The 20,000-nt window shown below is 46.9% G+C and overlaps 1 protein-coding gene across 1 annotated transcript in view; it reads right to left on the bottom strand.

Annotated features, from left to right (window-relative positions):
- Nucleotides 1–20,000, bottom strand: part of cacna1ib (calcium voltage-gated channel subunit alpha1 Ib) — a gene marked incomplete at its 3' end in the record, with an annotated part of 165,957 nt that overhangs the window by 17,088 nt on the left and 128,869 nt on the right. The window contains exons 30-32 of the mRNA XM_079998880.1: nt 15,379–15,457; nt 15,107–15,228; nt 11,572–12,066 (exon numbers count right to left, since the gene is read on the bottom strand). Coding sequence (XP_079855006.1) covers nt 11,572–12,066; nt 15,107–15,228; nt 15,379–15,457 — 696 coding nt within the window. The remainder of the gene's footprint in view (nt 1–11,571; nt 12,067–15,106; nt 15,229–15,378; nt 15,458–20,000) is intronic.

Below are 20,000 nucleotides of genomic sequence, written 5' to 3'. Positions count from 1 at the left end.
AAACAGCATTTGCTGGTTTTTGTGAGGCACGGCCGAGCTGAAGGCTCATCCACAAGTACCGTCATGAGCTGATCAGGAGGTGTTCAGTGGATGGATGGAGGTGGGTGGAGCCTAATCTTAATTTGTAAAATTGGAGGAATCCAGTTTAACTGGCTCTCATATCTGTCTATCTATTGATCTATTGATCCATCCATCCATCTATCTATCTATCTATCTATCTATCTATCTATCTATCTATCTATCTATCTATCTATCTATCTATCTATCTATCTATCTATCCGGTTAAGACCTGACTACCGTAATTACAGTAATGGTTACAACAATCATTTACCAGCGGCTGCTGGAACTTAAGTTTCTCAAGCTATGGCTCATTTGAGTGCGGTGAAAAATTCCCGCTCTGACGATGGGAATTTCACGGGCGCGGTCCTTCAGAGTTATCGGTGAGTTTGATCCCTTCCGGAAGATCCTTATCGATAATATCAATACGTTGGCATGGGAAGACGCCCCTGCCAATATCTTTCTTAATCATCTTTTTAAACGGGTGTCGGTCCAGGCCCAATTCAACCCGTGGACATGAGGTATGAGGTATGTTTAAAAGCCGGTGAGCTATGCACAATACAAGAATTAAGGCATTTCATCAATATTTCTCTTCCAATTTTTTTTTTTTTCCAAGGCCGCAAGCGGGTGATTGTACAGAGACAATTCAATGGCTGATCTAGGACTTCCAGGTCGGGAGAGTGAAAATCCAGCGGGGAACTTTAATCGAACCCGGTGGATCCACCCACGGCTGGAGCCAAAACACGGCACCTGAACCTGGAATCACGCTCGGCTGCCCCAACCGGGTATTTCCAAAGACAACCCTTCCAAATCTTCAAATGAGTGGATTTCTTTGTTTATGAGTCTCAATCCAGTGGATCTCTTCCTCCTTGTCTTCCCTTTCTCACTCTCTGCTCATTCATCCCTTGTTCTATTTTTTTTTTATTAATAGACTGTTTTTTATTGGGACCTGCTCGTTCTCTTGAGGGTCTCTTACATTTTTCACGTCAGTTATCTTTATCTTAATACGTCCCGGGGACGATATATACCTATTTCTTTTTCACTTAATTAAACGTTTCTACGAGAGCGCCGGGCGCCTTTAAAAGAGCCGCAGAGAGGCTTTCAAAGCGCCCGCTCGGAGCCGCTTAAGAGTCGGGCCGAAGGTTGGACTCTGTCAGCGAGAAGCTTTGGAGCGACGCGGCGAGAAAGGAGGAGGATGAAGCGTGTGGTGGAGGGACGGAAAGAAAATGATGAGTGAGGGTTTTCTTCTTTCCGTTTTGTTATATTCAATCGTTGGATTTCATTGGAGAGGCTCACTTCCACCCGCTCCCCCAGATTCCCTGTTTTGGATCCGACACACATTTATATTCCGTATAAATATGCTCTTATGATTTAAAAAGGACGAGAGTGTGTCCGCTTCTTTTTAACAGATGGCATGTTGGCCAAAACATGTTGGTAAGTAACTTTAATAAAGGCTTCTTGATTATTTCCGACCAATTATTTTGAGAGTGGTTTAGATTTTCCCTTCTTAGGTCGTTCTTACTCTGTGCTTTCCAACAGCACCTTCTTGAAAGCTTCTATTTCACTGTTTTTTCACCCTGCAACGCTCTCATTCAGTGTTATAACCAGCGCAAAATGTTAGTGCGTCATCTTTACCAGCTTTTCCTCTTCTCGATTCTTAGTCCAGGTCTCGGACTCTGGTCCTGGTTTTCTTCACTCGTGACTCGACTTGTATTCAGAACGGAATCGCACTCAGGCTTTGGACTTGGACTTTGACTGATATTTTATTCTATATATATATATATATATATATATATATATATATATATATACTGTATACATAAAGCGATCAGCCACAACAATAAAACCGGTCACAGCTGAAGTGAATAACATTGATCATCTGGTTCCGATGGCACCTGGGCAGAAGTGAAGAGTCAGTTGTTGAAGTTGATGTGTTGAAGCAGCGTAAGGATCTGAGCCACTTTGACAAGGAGCACATTGTGATGCTGGACGACTGGGTCACAGCATCTCCACCACCACAGGTCTTGTGGCTGTTCCCGCTCTGCAGTGGTTACTACTACTACCAACAGTGTCCAAGGAAGGACGACCGGTGATAGGGCGACAGGGTCATGGGGCCCAAGGTTCATTGATGCACGTGGGGAGTGAAGTCTAGTCCGTCTGGTTCCATCCCACAGAAGAACTACTGCAGCACAAAGTGTTGAAACAGTGGATGGTGCTATGATAGAAAGGTGTAGAATACACAGTGCATGGCAGCTTGCTGCGTATGGGAGCTCACAGTGTCCATGCTGACCCCTGTCCACCCCTGAAAGCACCTACAATGGACACATGAGCGTCACAACTGGACCATGGAGCAATGGAAGAAGGTTGAGGTCTGATGAAACACTTTTTCTTCTACATCATGTGGATGGATGGGGTTAGGGTCCGATCCGATGGAGCATCTGTGGGATGTGCTAGAACAGGGGTGGCCAACCAGTCAGAGACTAAGAGCCTCTTTTTTTACTGTGTTACTGCAAAGAGCCACATCATACACATGGGCACACATGAACCCCATCACCCCATCCCTTCCTCACACACACACACACACACACAGACCTCTGCTCAGCCAGATTTATTGTAAATGTCACACACCAACATGATAATGACAGAAATTGACTCCTAGCCCCCGTGACCCGACTAAGGATAATCGGTTGAAGATGGATGGATGGATGGAGTACTAAGACCACAGGCCAGTTATTTTCAACAATTAACATTGTGTGCACTGTCTCACACACACAAACTCTCAGTTCAACCAAGTCCACAAACAAAAATATAACATTGTGTGCACTGTCTCACACACACAAACTCTCAGTTCAAAAAGTACTGTTTTTTATTTATTCATAGAGGAGGGAATTGGACTTCGAGTTTAATGACAAGGATGTATTTTTTTCATGTTGGGTCAATTTATTCAATAGTGTCCCTTAAACCCTAACCTTTAAGAATCAGTTTTGGCTCTTGCCTACCATACACGATCCGGTGCATTGGCCATCCACATATACCTGGGACTAGGTGTTTCGGAGCCCTGGCCACATTTTTGAAAATGTGTGGTTACGAGGATCAAACCCGCTATCGGAGCTCGAGTTCAAAGCCGCTACCATTGAGCCAGGACTCCTAAATGAAAGTACTGCGTTTCCGCGGTATACCTCTCAGTCCACAAACAAAAATATAATAATTAACAATAGCGTTTTTCTCTTACTATGCATGTTGCTTAGTGGGACTTCTGGCATTCCTTGTCTTGAACAATCCTCTTCAAATCTGGCTTGTATTTCGTTGTTGCCACTCGAAGCAATTCTTTCACATGGGTGTCAGTCAGAACAGATCAATCCTTTGATTTCACATGTTTTAGGGTAGAAAACACAGACTCGCAGATGTATGTTGACCCAAACATTGACAGTATCTTAAGCGCAGCCCGTTTGACATTGGGGTATTTTTCCATTGGCACACTTTTTCAGAACTCAATGGTCCCTTCCCTTAAAGCAGCTTTCAGTCGGTCCTCCTCACAAAAAATCGATCATCTCCAACTCAGCCGTAGCCTCATCTGTGACGAGCGAGGCTTTCAAACAGTCCGTATCCGCATTAAATTGGTCGACGACGAACGTAATCTGTGGCCTTTTCAGTTGTAGATCACGGAACCGGGTCACAAAGCTTTCGTGCAGGTTTTCAACCAGTGTTGCATATCTGTCTCTTTTCTTTTTCAGGGCGGCGCTGGTGACTTGCCTGCTGGCTTTTAGCAGAGTGGGAAAATGCGTTAAATCTCCCTTTTGAATATGCGTCTTGAACAGCTTCAGTTTGTTGACATACGCAAACACACTTTGCACCAGGTCAGGCAGCATTTTTAACTTACCCTGCAGGGTCAGGTTCAGTCTGTCCAAGTGACACAGCAAGTCGACCAAAAAGGCCAGATCCATAATCCACTCGAGGTCCGAGAGCTCGGGATAGTCCTTGTCCTTCTCTTCCAGGAACAGTTTCACGGCATCCAAAAGCTCAAAGAAGCGAGAGAGTACCTTGCCTTTTGATAGCCACCTCACAGTGCAGTGCAGCGGCAGGTCACCTGGAAGCCCTTGGTCCAGCTCAGCGATAAGATTGCTGAATTGCCTGTGGTTAAGCACATGTGTGCGGATGTAGTTGACGATTTCCATCACAGGCTTCATGACGTTGTCTAAATTCAATGATTTAGACACGAGTTGCTCCCTGTGGATGATGCAGTGGAAATTCCAAAACTCGTGAAATGTTTGGTCAGCTTTGCACAGCCCCACAAGCCCGTTCACAGATCCGATCATGGCTGGCGCTCCATCCGTGGCTATTGCAGTTAGTTTCTGTATGGGTAGATTTGCTTTCGTAAATGCAGCCATCATTGTTTCTTTCACATCTATGTCACGGGTCTGTCTTTTAATGGCACAATATCAAGGAGTACAAATATTGCCAACTGAGGCTTGTCTTGTATGTCACAACTCTCATCCAATGAGACACTAAAATACTCACATGCTTGAAGGTCAGAGTGCAACTGTGATTCAATAGCCGTGTGATTCAATAGCCGTGTTAATGTCCGATATTCTGCGTTCAACAGTGTGGCGGGACAGTTGGATGTCTGATACACTTAGTTTTAGTTTGTGGTCTTCAGGAGACAAGATTTCAACAGCGTCACTGAGGCATTTTTTAACGAAGTCCCCTTCATTGTATGGCTTTTTAGCCTTTGCAATGTTCCAAGCCAGTTGATATGATGCAAGCGTTACGGTCTCTGAGTGCTTCGTAAATTTTGGAAAAACTGTATCTGCTTTTCTGCCTGACTTTTCAAAGTGACCAACTTGTGCTTGCGAAGTTCAGTCCCTTCTGGAAAATTCCTGGTCGATGTTAGCATGGAGTGAGCTGAAGTGGCGCTGAAGATTTGAAGTTTTGAAATGCGCTACTGACGCCTGACATATAAGGCAGAATGGCTTGCCATTACGTTCAACAAAAAAATATAAACTCTTCCACTCTGTCAAAAACGTCCTGTGCTCATCCTCATATTTTCGTTTTGCTGTGCTTTTTCTCCCTGCCATTATGAGAGTGACACATTGTTTACTACTGAAATGATCTCACGGTCCGCTCGCGACTGTAGAAATCAGTGTTGCCAGATTGGCCCAATCTGGCAACACTGGCTGCAGCTCGCGTGTCGCTCGCGAGTCGCAACACACACACACACACACATACACACACACACACACACACACACACACACACACACACCCCTCCAGCCTTCACAGTTCTCCATCGGGGATGTCGGATACGCAACGCAATTCACCGGCCGATCCATCTTATATGTTGACTACTAACCATGTCAATAATGTTGAAAATAAACTTCCAAAGCTTTTGGAATCTTATTTGGTGTTTTATTAGTCCTAATGCCGCGTTAGACGCGTTCCAGGCGACTGGAACGCGTCTATATGTTGACTTTGTATGGAGGCGCGCCGCCCCGGCGCCTTTGGTGTAAACGCGGCATTAGGACTAATAAAACAGGCGTTAATGGGACATGACTCCTGCTGCTGTCCGCTTTGAGTAAATGAGGAAGTGATCCGCGGTGGAAAACGAGTGATACATCATAGCGATTTTATAATCATAATAGGGAATGAATGGCTGCGCTTTTTTTCTCTGCATTTTTGACGCTTGTCATGTGAAAGCCCCTTAAGAGCTGCATGAAACCAGCCAAAGAGCCACATGAGGCTCGCGAGTCGCGGGTTGGCCAGGCCTGTGCTAGAACAACAAGCCTGATCCATGGGGGCCCCACCTCCAACTTCCGGGACTTAAAGGATCTGCTGCTAAGTTCTTGGTGCCAGAAACCACAGGACACCTTCAGAGGTGGAGTCCATGCCTCCACAGGTCACAGCCTTTTTGGCGACACGAGGGGGAGCTGCACAGTATTAGTGTTTTTAGTGGTTTTAATGTTGAGGCTGATCTGTGTTTATAACTCATGACTTTATTCACCAGAACACATTCACTGCTTTGCATGTATAGATGAAACCGAAAATGCTAGTTAGTGCAGCGGTCGAATCAACTCTCCTATAATTTTTTTTTTATAACTTATTCATGGATATAAACTTGTTTTCTATATGCATAGGCAAATGTGTGTTTCTGTACATCTGCAATTTTGGGATGTTGAGGTTTTCGGGATTTGGACGAGTCCGACAAATGTCACAAATGACAGTGGCTCTCTTTGAGATTTCCATCAAATGTGGTTCATTAAAAAATAGCAAAAAGCTAGTTTTTTACACAGACACAAACCCAAAAACTCAAACCAAAAACGCAGACGCGGTGTCTTTCCGGGGATGAATCATTATCTGTAGTCACTGGAAGTGCTGATCCTCTGTAAGCCCTTTGACTGGACCAGAGCGGAGCAGGGGGGCCAGCGCTTGGGACTCGACTCGGACTGGAGGTGTCTGACTGCCGCTGCCTCGACGTGACGCTGGCTTTGAAAGCGGAGGAGGTTTCATCAGTGCAGGCGTCACACCTGGCAGCTCTCTCAACCTCCTGAGATGTGTGACGGCTCCGCTCGCTGCAAGACACTTCCCATACCGGGCTCACGCACACGCCTGCCACTCAAACCGCTTTGCCACCGCCGAGTTCCCTCTTCTTTGCCTTGCTCTTGATCTTCTTCTTTCTTTCCCTTTTGTTGTTGTTGTTGTCTTCCAAGACGACATCTCAGCCCATCAGTCTTCCTGCGTTTGAGCGCCACGCCCGTCTCCGCTACTCATCTGGGACTTCACTTATACCCAGGGGCGCAGCGGCGTCTGGCGTTCAAAGTTCTTGCATCTCTCTCTCTCTCTCTCTCTCTCTCTCTCTCTCTCTCTCTCTCTCTCTCTCTCTCTCTCTCTCTCTAGGGTGAAAGGTGGGAGGGCGGCCACAGTAGATAAATCGGTCTTGGCAGGAACCACCGACACATGAAAGTACAGACACACATACACACACACACACACACACACACACACACACACACACACACACTATGGGCGCGCTGATTTTATCGAGTGGCACGGCCAGGGCGGGGCGGGGAGTCCCTGAGTGTTACCAACTGAACCTCCAGATTCACTACCCACTCCCCACTGTGATCACAACCCCACAGTGCTGATACACGCAGGCGTCCACACACACACACACACACACACGCACACATGCACACATGCACACATGCACAAACGCACACACACACACACACACACACACACACACCAGAATTATTCATTACTTGATTGAATGAGGGATTATGCACAATAAACTTTGTGACAGACGATGATAGATAGAGAGACAGACAGACAGATAGACAGACAGACAATATGCAATAAACAAAAACTAAATTTAACAATAAAATAAACCTGCTAATAAGCAATGCAAAATAAAAATCTGGCAATATACGATAAACCTAATGCTTGGCAATGAACAATGGGGATTAGCCGAAGAAACATAAGCAATAAACTAGAAAAAATGGCAAAATACACTGATCAGCCTCGACATTAAAAGCTCCACTAATAACACTAACGCTGTGCAGCTCCAACTCGTTTCACTAAAACAGCTGTGACCCGTGGAGGCACGGACTCCACCTCTGAAGGTGTCCTGCGGCACCAAGACGTTAGCAGCAGATCCTTTAAGTCCTGGAAGTTGGAGGCGGGGCCCCCGTGGATCGGGCTTGTTGTTCCAGCACATTTACATTACATTACATTACATTTAGCAGACGCTTTTATCCAAAGCGACTTACAATTGTTCAAACACCGATGGACGCAGCCATCAGGAGCAATGAGGGGCTAAGTGTCTTGCTCAAGGACACTACAGCATGCTAGCAGGAGGAGCCTGGGATCCAACCAGCAACCTTTAGAGACTACTAGACCACCAGCTCTACCTCCTGAGCTACCGTTCCACAGACGCTCCATCGGACAGAGATCCGGGGAATTTGGAGGCCAAGTCAACACCTTGAACTCTTTGTCGTGTTCCCCCATCCATTCCTGAACGTTTTTTGCAGTGTGGCAGGAGGCGTTATCCTGCGGAAAGAGGCCACTGCCATCAGGGAACACCGCTGCCATGAAGGGCTGTGCTTGGTCTGCAACAATGTCTAGGGAGGTGGTACAAAGCCAGACCAACTTGTAAGTGCGTATTTGTCTGGAACCTCTCCGTTGATTTTCAATTTCCAACCGGCGTTACCAACGGGCGGGCGTTACCAATGGCTGTCGACAAAAATTTCTCTGAACGCAATTTGGTCGACCTACGACCAATCATGGCATCGGATAGACCTGCGACCAATCAGAGCATTGGATAGATCCACGACCAAGATTTAAGATAGACCTACAACCAATCAGATCATTGGGTCGACCTACAACCAATCAGAGCGTTGGATAGACCTACAACCAATCAGAGCGTTGGATAGACCTACAGCCAATCAGGGCAGTGGATGGACCTACAACCAATCAGTTCCATTCCACATCAGCGGCAGCCATCTTGGTAAGGTGTGTCAACAGCTCTCCTCTGCGTCGTCATCGTAATGACCCCGCCCCATGTAAGATAAATGGTTGTGATTGGTCGGGTGGAAACCTGTTTGAATGGGAGGGTGTGGCCGGACTTGTTCTGCAGAGCAAATGGTACATGAGCTGCAGGTCGGTCCGGTTCCCACGCTCGACGGGACATAAGATGAAGTAACACGTGTGAACAGGGTCCTCATAAGAACAATACATCTTCTTGTCTTTGGAGGGCAACAAGTAGTGAGGGATTTAAAGTGTGTGTGTTTGTGTGTGTGTGTGTGTGTGTGTGTGTGTGTGTGTGTGTGTGTGTGTGTGTGTGTGTGTGTGTGTCTGTTTCCTTTCATATATTGTTGGGATATAAGTGAAGTGAAGTTCATACACACACACACACACACACACACACACACACACACACACACACACAGGCGTGTAGTCCCATCCCTCCCATCCTGCCACGGTGCCAAAACACCGCCCTGGGGCCTGACTCCCTTGTGTACAAGACCAAGCGTGCAGGAGCACACCAACACATCTCTCAGTGCATTCACCACTGGTACGCACTTAAATATAGAAGACACACACACACACACACACACACACACACACACACACACACAGCTGCACCCTCATTGTGCTGGACGTCTTTGCTGGTGAATCAGAGCAGGGATTTAAAATGGAGCACATATAGAAAGAAACGAGAAGAAATGAGAAAAGGTTTTTGTTCTCCAGTCTGTCATCTGTCATCTCTCTATCCCTCGCCCTCTCTCTCCCTCTCTCTGTCTCTCCACCTCGCTCCTCTCCTCCCTGTGGTTAAAAATACCAGTGGAATGACAGACAATGAGCTCCACACACAATGAGACGCCGGCTCCACCTGCTACCTGCTCACTATCTCACTCCGTCGTTCCTGTCCCTCTCTCTCCGTCTCCCTCTCTGTCTCTCTCCCTCTCTCCCTCTCTCTCTCTCTCTCTCTCTCTCTCTCTCTCTCTCTCTGCCTCTCTCATAGCTCGTCCACTTATGGACGAACACCTCAAATAGTTAGTCCCTCTACTTCAAGTCACTCAGTCAGACGTTCTGTCCCAGGAGCCAGACACCGAAATAACATGAGACTTTATTATTCCCTGGTGGGGAGACTGGGATATCTGGTTTTACATTTTCTTGCAGCATTTTCTATCCCATTTATTTTTAGGATGTATGTACATGGTTTATATATACTGTATATATACTGTTAATTTTAAAAAGCACCAATATATATACTGTCTATATATATTTTTTTTGGTATTTTTATTTATCCATTTTTATTTTTAGAATTGAGTTGAATTCATTTTCATTAAGCCCGTATTTAGAGAACATTATTATTGACTCTCATGTCTGGCCTCTTTCTTTCTTTCTTTCTTTCTTTCTTTCTTTCTTTCTTTCTTTCTTTCTTCCCTTTGTTCCAACCGCACTCCTGTTTGTTTAAATATTCACGGGAACTATTAATATTTGCAGCATTTCCTTTGCTTCTTTGTGCCTTCTTCTTCTTCGTTCTTTCATTTGTTTTTTGTTTTTTTCCACCAATTGATTCGGAGCCCTCGCTCTCCTTTCCTCTCTCCCTCTTTCTCTTAAAATAAATTGCATTCTGCTCTGCTGCGGCAAGTGTGCTTCTAAAAATATCTATTCTCATCTGCAGGTGCTATAATTGAGTGTGTGTGTGCGTGTGTGTGTGTGTGTGTGTGTGTGTGTGTGTGTGTGTCACAGTGAATCTGTATGCAGATTGCGGTTGGATGGACCCTGTTGCTAATTTAAAAAGCACCAATAAGGTACAAACTGTTGATTTTCTACTTTGTGCTTTTTTTGTGGAACTTCACATGGATCTTTAAAATCCTGTGTGTGCGTGTGTGCGTGCGCAGGTGTGCGTTTTCACTTTCGTCTCAGTCAAACTCGTTTGGGAGAATTGGGAAGTGAAGGGAGCGTCGGTAGCGGAGCCTCCTCTCGCAGGCAGCCTTGTGCTTTCAATTTCCCCGAATTAAAAAAAACGCGCCGTGGTTCTGCGGCTCTGCTAATCGAATAGAAATTACAAAAGCGATAAATCAGTTCCCAGTCAATTATTTCCCTGCACTTATGGAAATTAGTGTTTATTAATTGGAAAATTACTGGAAGTATTTAGGTCTGTTTTAAAACCATTATACCCAAAAAGTAAATGATTGAAATATTCAATATGTTCAACTGACAAACCAAGTCAGTCCAGCTCTAGAGCCGTGGCAGAAAGTTTTATAGAACATGTTTATTCTTTTTTTTAAGAATAAACAAAGTGAGAGCTTAAAAAAAATAATAATAATAATTCTACCTTGGTGCTCCCATTTTCTCCTGGAAAACCTCCCATTTCCTTAAACCGTACTTTTCTTTTTTCCATTCAAATAACAAAATGAAATGGCTCTCTCTATTTGACGCCAAAGTTGCCAGGTCAGCGCGTTAAACCCAATACACACTCTACACGCGGTTCCCAACTCAACCTGGCAACCCGAAGAGGCTCACTTCAAGGAGTTATCTGTCTGAGCCAAGTGTCTGCGAGGTAGTAGGAGGAGAAAGCATCAATTAATAAATGATAATTATGACCACACCAAATTCACAGTCAATATTGCATGATTTCACGCACCTAGATTCCCAAAAATAACAGATTTCACAGATTTAAAAATAAAAACGATGACTAAATGAAACTTTTTAAGCGCACATCATTTCATATTCATTTCCCCCCCCCCAAAAAAAGTCAGAGCTTCTTATCGACTCCATGCTGCTGATTCCAGCTCCGTCGCCATGGGAACACAAACCGCAAAGTGGGCGTGACCCGGCTGGGCACGGCGGTGATTCACTTTTTTTTTTGGGGTGGGCAAATTGTCCATCACGCGGACGGAGGCAGATTTCATGGTCCGTGAATTTGAGACCCCATCATAGGAGCCTTATAATAGTGATTGAAAACTGGGGTCCTTCCCGTCTTCCAAAGTGTTTCAGACTGGGAACCAACCTGTGCAGGAGAGTAGAGTCTGCAGCGATGGTTCCTCTGGCCATCATAGGCTTCTCCTCCTCCTCCGCCCCCGCCTCCACCACCTCCTCCTCCACTCCGTACGGGCAGCGGCATCCCTCCGAGCGCACCGCCGCCCCCCGTTGCACCTCCGGCCGTCACGCCGCCACCTCCTCCTCCTCCTCCTCCTCCTCCTCCGCCTCCTCCGCTCCCTCCCACGGGGGCGGCGGTGGCCCCGGCGATGGCGCCGATGCCCCCCATCATGCAGCAGAGGCCGCCCTGCGCCAGCTCCAGCTCGATCTCGGCGTCCATCTCGGCGTCCTCCTGCGCCTCCTTGTTGGAGTCGTCCAGGTGCTTCATCAGCACCGCCACCACCACGTTGATCAGCACGAACTGTGCCGTCAGCACGAACGACACAAAGTACATGGGAGAGATGAACTGGAGCCCCGTGTGGCAGTCGCTGGGCGGATGCCCCGGGGGGCACTCCCTGAGGGTGTCCTGGGGTGGTGGAGGAGGGTGGTGGGTGGAGGGTGGACAGGGTTGGCAGGGTGTCAAAAGGGTGAGAAGGAGAGAAATTGCCGAGCGGGAGGAGGCAACAAATCAGAATAAAAATTTGAAAAAAAAAAAATTATAAAAAGGGAGAGAGAGAGAGAAAAGACAGAGAGAGAGAGAGAGATGAGATGGGTTGAGTCGGGATGGAGGGTGGGTTGGGGTTGTTCAGAGAAATGCATTTTGGGTAAAATAGAGATGAGGCGGTGAGGTAAGAGGTGTGGAAAAAAAAGAGAGGGAATCATCAAATCAGATAAAGAAAAGTCACGATGGAGCGTTACAGGACTGAGATCAGCAGTGTTGCATTGTTCTTCATTAAAGTGGTAATCCCTGAGATTATTTTGGGAGGAAAAAAGGGAAAAATATTTAAGAAGTTATTCACCTGGCACTTCATAAGAAACAGCAATTTAATGTTTGAATGTTTAATGTTTCTCGCTATGCCGTTTCCATTATTGGCTGCGGGGTCCGCCTTTCCCCGGCAAGAACGCAAAGCTCGGGTGAAAGGCAGCCGGGGTGAATTCGCGAAAAAAAAAAAAAAAAGCATAGCCGGTGATTAGATATGGATGAACGGTCACAGAAAAATAACCAAAAAACATCCCCATCACCTCAGGAAAAAAATAAAAAATAAAAAATAATCGATGTATCGGAAGAACGAAAACCTCGGTGAAAAGAAAGTGACGCCCCATCCGCACGTTTGCACTGATTTTTCGGAAAAATTGATTTTTCACCCTAAATCCCACGAAAACGCAAAAATGATTTCAAAGCTGACGCACTGTAAAGCACTCCGGGCCAGTAGGGGGCGATACGGTACCAGACAGGACGGACCAGGCCCCATAAAAATTGGACGGACTTTTAACCCCCGAGTGGAGACAGGGAGACCTTCACCGCCATGTTGTAGTTTCCTGCCGCAGGTCGAGGTCCTGACGTCGGCGTTTTCAAGAAGCTCCGTTTTACTTCCTCCACAGGAAATACCCAGAGAGCCGAGCGTGGGAAAAACCTGCAGCCTGGAAGACCTTTTCCCAGAGCTTGGTTTCCACCGCCCTGAAAGGCTGGTTTTCCGGGTAGGCGGGGCCCAAACGCGGATGAACTGTACGTTTCCGAAAAACATCGTAGGCGACGGCCCGAAGCCGGGTCGTCGAAAAACAGGGGAACCGGAATTCCGGGTGATCTGACGGATTGCCACTTGAAGAGCCGCCGAACGAAACCAACCTGCGCGCGACGCAATCAGGCGACGCGGCGCTCGCCGGGTGGAAGCGGGAAGCGGACCCCGCCACCTCAGAGCGCTTTCACGTCTAATATGTGATTGTGTTTTAAATGTCACCTGCTCTCCTCCTCCTCCTCCTCCGAGTCTAATCAGTCGTGATTAACGCCCGTCTGAGGGGACCGGGAGCTCCGGGCCCTCGGAGGTGATTGGAGAGCGGGCGGCTGATTGGCGTGCGACACCGCTGAATAGACAGGTGATTTCGGGAGCTTCGTTTTGTCGCGTGAAATGCCACTTTTTTCTCTTTTCGTGTTTTTTTTTCTTAGCTTCGCGCTCCCTCCCGTCGAAGGTTCCGCCGCCGCACCGCCCGCGCCTTGCGGGGCCCCCGGGCGCGGCCGCCGGGAATCGATCGCCTATCCGGTTAATTAACTTTTCAGATCGCTGAGCCGCAGCAGAAGATGTGTCTTAAAATGTTCCGCTGCGATCCTAACCCACCCGTGGCGTTCTGCTCCGGAATTGATTTGGGGATTTATTTTGGTTAAAAAAAAATAAAAATAAAAATCATGTCAAGCGTCTCCAAGAACAAACACTTTTCGAGCCCTAATTAGAATCAAAGGCTTTTTGGGAACGTGGAGTTTCATGTTTTGTTTTTCTTGTGAATAACAGTTGGGGTGAATTGTACGAGAGGTTTGTAGAGATTAAAATGGGAAAAAACCATCGCGGGTTTGAGACGATATTAGCAGGAAACTAGTGTTGCACTCCAATGCAGTGGTCCTCAACGTGAGGTCGGGAGACCCCCAGGGGGACGTCATGAGGTCCCAGGCAAAAATGATCAATAGTTAAATTTTACTGTCATTTAATTGACGAGACGCTGGCACCATGAGGGAGACGACAGTGAAACCAGGATCCAAAGGGTCGTTCACTGTGCCGTCGACGTACAGTTCATTTAGCAGATCCTAGAACAATGAAAACTGTCTTGCATGCGGAGCCCAGGGACGGAATCTGATCAAATGGGGTCCGCGGCGTAATGCGGACCAAACTGAGGGTCCTTGATGTGCTCAAAGGTTGAGATTCATTGCTCTCAAAGGTTGAAACTTTTAACTGGTTTGCACGGCTGGCCCCGCCCCCAAGACATGATGTCATCGTGCCTCCTTTCCCCCTTGCGTCAACGGAGAAAGAGGTAGAATGACATGAACCAGTTTCAGTGAACCATCATGACTCACGCTGGGTATTGTTAAAATGATAAGGACACCAGTACTAATACCAGTATTTTTTTTTTCTACTATACCCATCATTTTACACATATACATTTTGAAAGCGTTCAAATTATTAAAATATTGATTAAATAACTGTACAAAACTGTGCCATGAAGTATAGGGGCAGTGTCATTTTAAACAAATAGCCCGTACAGGGGGAATGATTACAGGGAGGAAAACCTCTTTCACTGTCATGTCATATACATATGGACACCTGACTGTTGTTTTAAGACACACTTGAAAAATCATGATTCTGTCCCTGAACAGGACGCTGTAGATGCCGCGACGGTAGGGAGCCAATCACACGCCGCATTAAGTCGAAGAACGCTCGTGGTGCTGCCAGCGAAACCAGACAAGAAGTCTTTTTTTTTTTTTTCTAGATCTGTAAACAAAAAGGATGGAAGGCAGGCAACGGTTGACTGGGGAAGTTTAGATACTACTTGGTATTGGGTTATATCAGTGGGTGCCTTAGAGGCATTGAGCCTCTAAGGCACCCGCGACACCCGCGTTGACGCCTGCCCCGCTGCGGTACCTTCATGATCCCGTTCCAGTTGTCGCCGGTGGCGACCTGGAACAGCGTGAGGAAGGCCATGCCGAAGTTCTCAAAGGTGGCGTGGCGGCTCATGCCCTCGCAGGGGTAGTCGGCGTTACACACTGAGAGAAGACAGAAAGAAAGAGAGAGATGAGGGAGGGAGGGAGAGAGAGAGGGAGAGAGAGAGAGAGAGAGAGAGAGACGAGGTGAGATGGAGGGCGTTACCGTGGAGGCCTCGGTCACATTTATTAAGCTGGGGTCATCAAACTCACCTAATTCTCCAAATAACTCCACACCAAGAGCAGCATAGATGAAGAACAGCAGCATGAAGAGGAGGCCCAAGTTACCCACCTACATACATACGCACACACACACACGCACGCGCACACAGGGAAAACCTTTTACTGTAGCTGTACATCACCAGTCAGCAATAAGCGAGCATTGCAGTTTAAAGACATATAGTTTCACATCAATAAAAGAGTGAATTGAAAGGGAAGAAAATGTATTTTCCATTTAAAATAACATGACATAAAGGGGTCCCTCCGGGCCCCACCGTTGAGACCTCACGGGAAATTCGATAATCCGTTCATTCAAACTGCTCCTGAAATGCTGTTTTTTCTTCATGTTTTCCCTTGCAATCTGATGGGCTAGTCATCGGCTGGTAGGTAATGTTCCAGAGCAGTTCCCTTCCGATCAGTGGTGATAGGGCCTCCGCCTGGATCCACTCGGGTATTACACAAAATGTCTCACAGACCTGGGGCCCTACGTGACAGAATGTCACCCGACCCAAACACAATTGGCCATGCCAAAATGTGGACCCGAACCCGCACGGGCCTCGGGTCTGGGCCTCAGCTAGTCGGTTTCGGGTCGTCCCGTCAAGACTTCAACTTTCAGTCAATGGTCGAATAAACATGTTCACAACCTCCAGAAAACTGGGGGTCTCTAAAAATGGGCAAACTTTATTTTATGATGTGTGAATGAAAATGAAGCTGCAGTGAATCGCGGTCTCCTATAGAAGGATAATAACACTATTAGCAACATTTTGGGGATCCCCGCTAGCTGCCTGGCAGCCATGCAGCCATCCAAGTGGCAGCCTGTGCCGATAAAAGAGGGAGGGAGGGAGGAAGGAGCCCCCCTGGGGGGCCAAAGCGAAATCGCATCAGCTCCGTCAGCTCGCAGCGCTGTCGACGGCTGAACAGAGGATCCAATTCCACGGTTTCGGAAGTGTGCGTTCGAAATACTACGCCCCCGTGGAATCCCATTAGGACAGCAAATATAGGGAGAGTTGAGGGGAAGGGTGGTGTGGGAGAGGGAGAGCAAGAGGCGGGTAGAGATAGAGAGAGAGAGAGTGAGAGAAAGAAAGAGTGAGACACAAAGAAAGAGAGAGGGGGCAGAGAGAGAGCGAGAGGCAGAGAGAGAGAGAGAGCAGAGGTGGAGAGAGACAAAATGACAGTGAGCGGGACACAGAGAGAGACATAGGTAAAAAGGGAGAGAGGGACAGAGACAGAGGTGGAGAAAGGCCGTACCTTTATTCAACACGTGGCAAATACTGATCCCAGTGGCACAAGCAGACGTGTGACCAAGTCCCTCTGATCTAAGTCCCAAGTAAGTCCCAAGTCATTTTTCCTAGGGCAAGTCAAGTCAGGTCACAGTTTATGTCAAGTCAAGCCATGTGACAAGTTATGTGAGGTCAAGTCAAGTCACAGGTTATGTCAAGACAGGTCAAGTAAAGTCACAGGTTATGTCAAGTCAGGTCAAGTCAAGTCACAGGTTATGTCAAGTCAGGTCACAGGTTGTGTCAAGTCAAGTCACAGGTTATTTCAAGTCACAGGTTTATTTAAGTCAAATCAAGTCAAGTCACAGGTTGTGTGAAGTCACGTCAAGGCAAGTCACAGGTTATTTCAAGTCAAGTGAAGTCACAGGTTATGTCAAGTCATGTCACAGGTTTTGTCAAGTCAAGTCAAGTTAAGTCAAGCCACAGGTTATGTCAAGTCAAGTCACAGGTTATGTCAAGTCAAGTCACAGGTTATATCAAGTCAAGTCACAGGTTATGTCAAGTCAAGTCACAGGTTATGTCAAGTCAAGTCAAGTCACAGGTTATGTCAAGTCAAGTCACAGGTTATGTCAAGTCAAGTCAAGTCACAGGTTATGTCAAGTCAAGTCACAGGTTATATCAAGTCAAGTCACAGGTTATGTCAAGTCAAGTCACAGGTTTTGTCAAGTCAAGTCAAGTCACAGGTTATGTCAAGTCAAGTCACAGGTTACGTCAAGTCAAGTCAAGTCACAGGTTATGTCAAGTCAAGTCACAGGTTATGTCAAGTAAAGTCAAGTTAAGTCAAGCCACAGGTTATGTCAAGTCAAGTCACAGGTTATGTCAAGTCAAGTCAAGTTAAGTCAAGCCACAGGTTATGTCAAGTCAAGTCACAGGTTATGTCAAGTCAAGTCACAGGTTATGTCAAGTCAAGTCACAGGTTATGTCAAGTCAAGTCAAGTTAAGTCAAGCCACAGGTTATGTCAAGTCAAGTCACAGGTTATGTCAAGTCAAGTCACAGGTTATGTCAAGTCAAGTCACAGGTTATGTCAAGTCAAGTCAAGTCACAGGTTATGTCAAGTCAAGTCACAGGTTATGTCAAGTCAAGTCACAGGTTATGTCAAGTCAAGTCACAGGTTATGTCAAGTCAAGTCACAGGTTATGTCAAGTCAAGTCACAGGTTATGTCAAGTCAAGTCAAGTCACAGGTTACGTCAAGCAAGTCACAGGTTATGTCAAGTCAAGTCACAGGTTATGTCAAGTCAAGTCACAGGTTATGTCAAGTCAAGTCAAGTCACAGGTTATGTCAAGTCAAGTCAAGTCACAGGTTACATCAAGTCAAGTCACAGGTAATGTCAAGTCAAGTCACAGGTTATGTCAAGTCAAGTCACAGGTTATGTCAAGTCAAGTCAAGTCACGTGTTATGTCAAGTCAAGTGGAGTCCTTAGTTCATGCAAGTCAAGAACCAAGTCAAGTCACTTTTTTCCCCAAGATACTGCAGTCTTACCTGCAGTATCTGCTCTTTATGAAGAGAAAAGACAAGGTATTAGTACCTATCTCATAATGATATTGTTGGCCAATCTATCTAACCTCTTCAAAAAGTATGACAATTAATTTAATTTGTATTATAATTATTGATATTCAGTGAAATAAATGTAATCAAGCAAACAACAAATTACTATAAAAGCTTATATATTTCTTAATTTCTTCTCAATCAAAAAAAATATTCCCTCTACATCACTTCTAAAGAGCAAATACTTACAGCCAGACTAAACATCAAACTATGTTACTCCGCCCCTGTCTGTCTGTCATGCAGTATATCGCAAAGGTTATGAACATATTTGCACAAATTGATTTGATTAAATTAAAATGATTGAATTTCGTTTTTGAATCCAAAAGCGATGACTCCCGAGATAAGAGATATGAGATAAAGATAAAAATAAGATAAGGGACATAAAAAAATGAGAGATAATAAAGTTTTATTCCATTTTTTCCAGAGTTCCAGTGAATGCATCACTTCGGAAACAAATTTGTTTTCTGAGTTTCCAATGAGCGCAGCATCCCTTATCGCCTGGAGAGCTGTGTCCGTGTCCAAACGCTAGTGCAAACAAACATGAATGGATTTATAATGCCTAGTTTCAACTTCCTCAACACCAAATTGTGTGTTGATGAGGACGTCTGGCAGGATGGAACATTCCTGGATCACCACGTCGCCTGTGCGCCCGCTACCGAGCCGCGGCGGCGACAATGAGCTGAGGAGGACAACCGCGCCCAATTACCTTTTTGTTTGCCGGTGGCGTTTGGGTTCTGGATTTCAGTGGATGGAAGTGAACCCAAGCAGGTCATTGGAGTCGTCGCGTCCCCAGTGAGGACACACCGCGCGTCTCTGACTTCCAAGTCCGAGTCGAGACTCAAGTCAATTATTTTCTGTCAAGTCAAGTTGCAGTCCTTCAAAACAGTGACTCGAGTCGACTCCAGGGAGAGCAAAGAAACAGAGGCGAAGACGGAGACAGAGAGAAGGAGAGAGAGAATTTAATTGAGAGAGAGAGAGAGAGAGAGAGGGAGACGCAGAGGGCGCGAGGCGCAGCCCGGGGTCGGTTTCCTTTCCCTCCGCCCCCGGACGCCGGCAGTAACATCTCCCTACGGACGTCAGACGTCGGGCAGTCGCCGGGGGATGTTTACGGCCTCCGGAGGGAAGAGAAACGAAAGGGGAGGGGAGGGAGGGCGCCGAGGCCAGCGCCGCGGGAGAACCCGTCGGGGGACGGACGCCTTTCCGCGCTTCGAACGAAGCCTCAGATGTGTGGAGCTGGGCACTCGGCGGCTCCTCGGCTTCCGGCTGCCAAGCGTTTGAGTGTGTAATAAAATCTCTGTATTCGGACGCGGTCGCGGGGAAAGCCTCATGTTTCCTGCATCTTGTTGACACAATCACACCTTCTCCCCCGTTGGATCCACAGTGGAACATCTCTGGGCCGAAGCGGTTGAAGGATCGGCAGCACAATTCTATTTGTCCTTGTTCTATTCCTCGGCGTAACTGCCGCCTGATCATATCGGTCGACTTGAAATGGACCCGCGACCCGGCCGTGGATCAGGAGCCGCCGGGTCGAGATCCGCGAAGTTTGAAAAGAAAAAAGGTGCGTGAGAGAGTTCGCCCTCAAACTCCCGACGCATGAACGCCACTCGGCTGTGGACTTAGGAGCTGTTCACACACTGACGGAGGTGGCCACGCAAGGCTCATCGGGAGCCGCTAGGGGGTTCAGCCTCTTGCTGAAGGACACTTCGGCACGCTGTGAGAGGAGCCAGGGATCGAACCGGCAGTCTTCCCATGACTAGACATCCTGCTGCTGGCCCACGGAGGGTGGGTAGA

The sequence above is a fragment of the Zeus faber genome, assembly GCF_960531495.2.
Source record: "Zeus faber genome assembly, chromosome: 4".
Lineage (NCBI taxonomy): Eukaryota > Metazoa > Chordata > Actinopteri > Zeiformes > Zeidae > Zeus > Zeus faber.
Note: the sequence above shows the minus strand (reverse complement) of the source record. Positions and strands in the feature narration are given on the sequence as shown.